This window comes from Myotis davidii, unplaced genomic scaffold (assembly GCF_000327345.1).
Source record: "Myotis davidii unplaced genomic scaffold, ASM32734v1 scaffold68, whole genome shotgun sequence".
Classification (NCBI taxonomy): domain Eukaryota; kingdom Metazoa; phylum Chordata; class Mammalia; order Chiroptera; family Vespertilionidae; genus Myotis; species Myotis davidii.
The window spans coordinates 7,724,440-7,726,368 of NW_006300376.1; the positions used below are offsets into that span (position 1 = coordinate 7,724,440).

At 37.4% G+C, this 1,929-nt stretch overlaps 1 protein-coding gene across 1 annotated transcript in view; it reads left to right on the forward strand.

The window, feature by feature from the left end:
- Window positions 1–1,929, forward strand: part of FAXC (failed axon connections homolog) — a 54,688-nt gene that overhangs the window by 14,215 nt on the left and 38,544 nt on the right. The window contains exon 3 of the mRNA XM_006777239.2: window positions 747–943. Within this exon, the coding sequence (XP_006777302.1) occupies window positions 747–943 (197 nt within the window). The remainder of the gene's footprint in view (window positions 1–746; window positions 944–1,929) is intronic.

Sequence of the window (1,929 nt, forward strand, 5' to 3'; positions counted from 1 at the left end):
ATAAAATATTATAAAATATGAATGAATAATATCCTATATAATAAAGAGCTAATATGCTAATTAGACCAAATAGCTGAATGACCTCCTGGACATCCTTCCGGCCAACTGTCCGGATGACCTTCCAGACGAAGCAGGGTGTGTGAGGGCCAAGCCCCTTGCATGAATTTTGTGCACTGGGCCTCTAAAATATATATATATATTTGGATCAGTGTGAATTCTCTAGAGTTTTAGCAAATGGAATCCTACAGTAAGCACTCTTTTTTTGGTCTGACTTCTTTCACTTAGCAGCGTTATTTTGAGATTCATCCGTGTTAATGAGTATATCAGTAGTTCATTCCTTTTTATTGTAAGGTTATACCAGAATTTGCTTATTTATTTACCTCTTGATGAGCTTTTGCTTTCCCCCCCTGTGTTGGACAATTGCAAATAAAGCTTCTATGAACATTTGTGTACAAGCCTTTGCATGAATATATGCTTTCTTTTTGGCTCTCTCTCTTTCAATAAGCTAGAGCCCATGATAAAATCAATTGGAGAAAAGCAGTATTTTCATGTGCAGTAAATCTTGTGTGTGTGTTTTTATTCCCAAGAATAACCATTTATTCTCTTTAAGATTTTATATGCTGAGTACATTCACTTGAGTAGTATAGACACTGTCAAATATATGGTTGAGATGTTTGTTTCTGTTAATCACACAGTGAAATTAAATAAAACACTGCTTTTCTCTTTTTAAATGTTACTCTACTTAGAACTATTTTGGTGGAAAACTCTCTGCTCAAGGGAAAATGCCTTGGATTGAATACAATCATGAAAAAGTTTCTGGCACAGAATTCATAATTGACTTTCTGGAGGAGAAGCTTGGAGTGAACTTAAACAAGAACCTGGGGCCTCAGGAAAGAGCCATCTCCAGGGCGGTGACCAAGATGGTGGAGGAGCACTTCTACTGGTGAGTGCCTGGCACTGGCGGTGCCCCGCCTGTCCCCACCCTTTCAATAAGCCAAGTTCTCTGTCACTTTTCAGATACTCCCCAAACCATTCCTTTTGAAAAGAAAACTTTGTAAAAGTTTTCTGCATTCTGGCTGACTTAGGGGTCAAACTTATGACTGTTAAGTTTCTAGAACATTTTCTGTAGGTTCCCAGCTAGTACCTGTCTTAGGCTTTGTGTGACACATGTCTCTGTAGAAACTACAGTTGACCCTTGAACAGTGTGGGGACTAGGGGCACCAACACTCTACAAAGTTGCAAATCCGCATGTAACCTTTGACTCCCTCAAAACTTAACTACAACTAATAGCCTACGGTTGACCGGAAGCCTTACCGAGAACATGAACAGCCAATTAACACATATTTTTTGTATGTTATATCTATTATATACTATTATATTTTTATAATAAAGTAAGCTAGAGAAAAGAAAATGTATTAAGAAAATCATAAGGGAGAGGAAATATAGTTATAGTATTGTACATACTTACTGAAAAAAATCCATGTATAAATGGGCCCATGCAGTTCAAACCCATGTTGTTCAAGGGCCAACTGTACTGAACTGTGCCCTGATGTTGAAGTAGAAAAGTGGCCATAGATGATATGCAAATGAATAAGCATGACTCTGTTTGAATTTCACTTAATGCAAAATATTTATTTTTTTTATTTTTTTTGCCTCAACTATTTTAAAATGTAAATTTGTTAGCCTATGGGCTATAGTTGTCTGATCCCTGATCTAGACTGGAACTCACTAAGGTGAGGGAGATATTTTAATAGACTGGGCTCTTCACCAATACAAACTGCTGCATTAAAATAACATTCATCAGACACCCAGAGCAGGGAACAGGAAACAAAGTCAGGATACAAGTCTTAGGTGAAATAAATTACACAAGCTTTGTAGGATTGTTGTCAGTTTTCCGTAGAGGACAAGAGCGTCTCTGTGCTCAGCAGG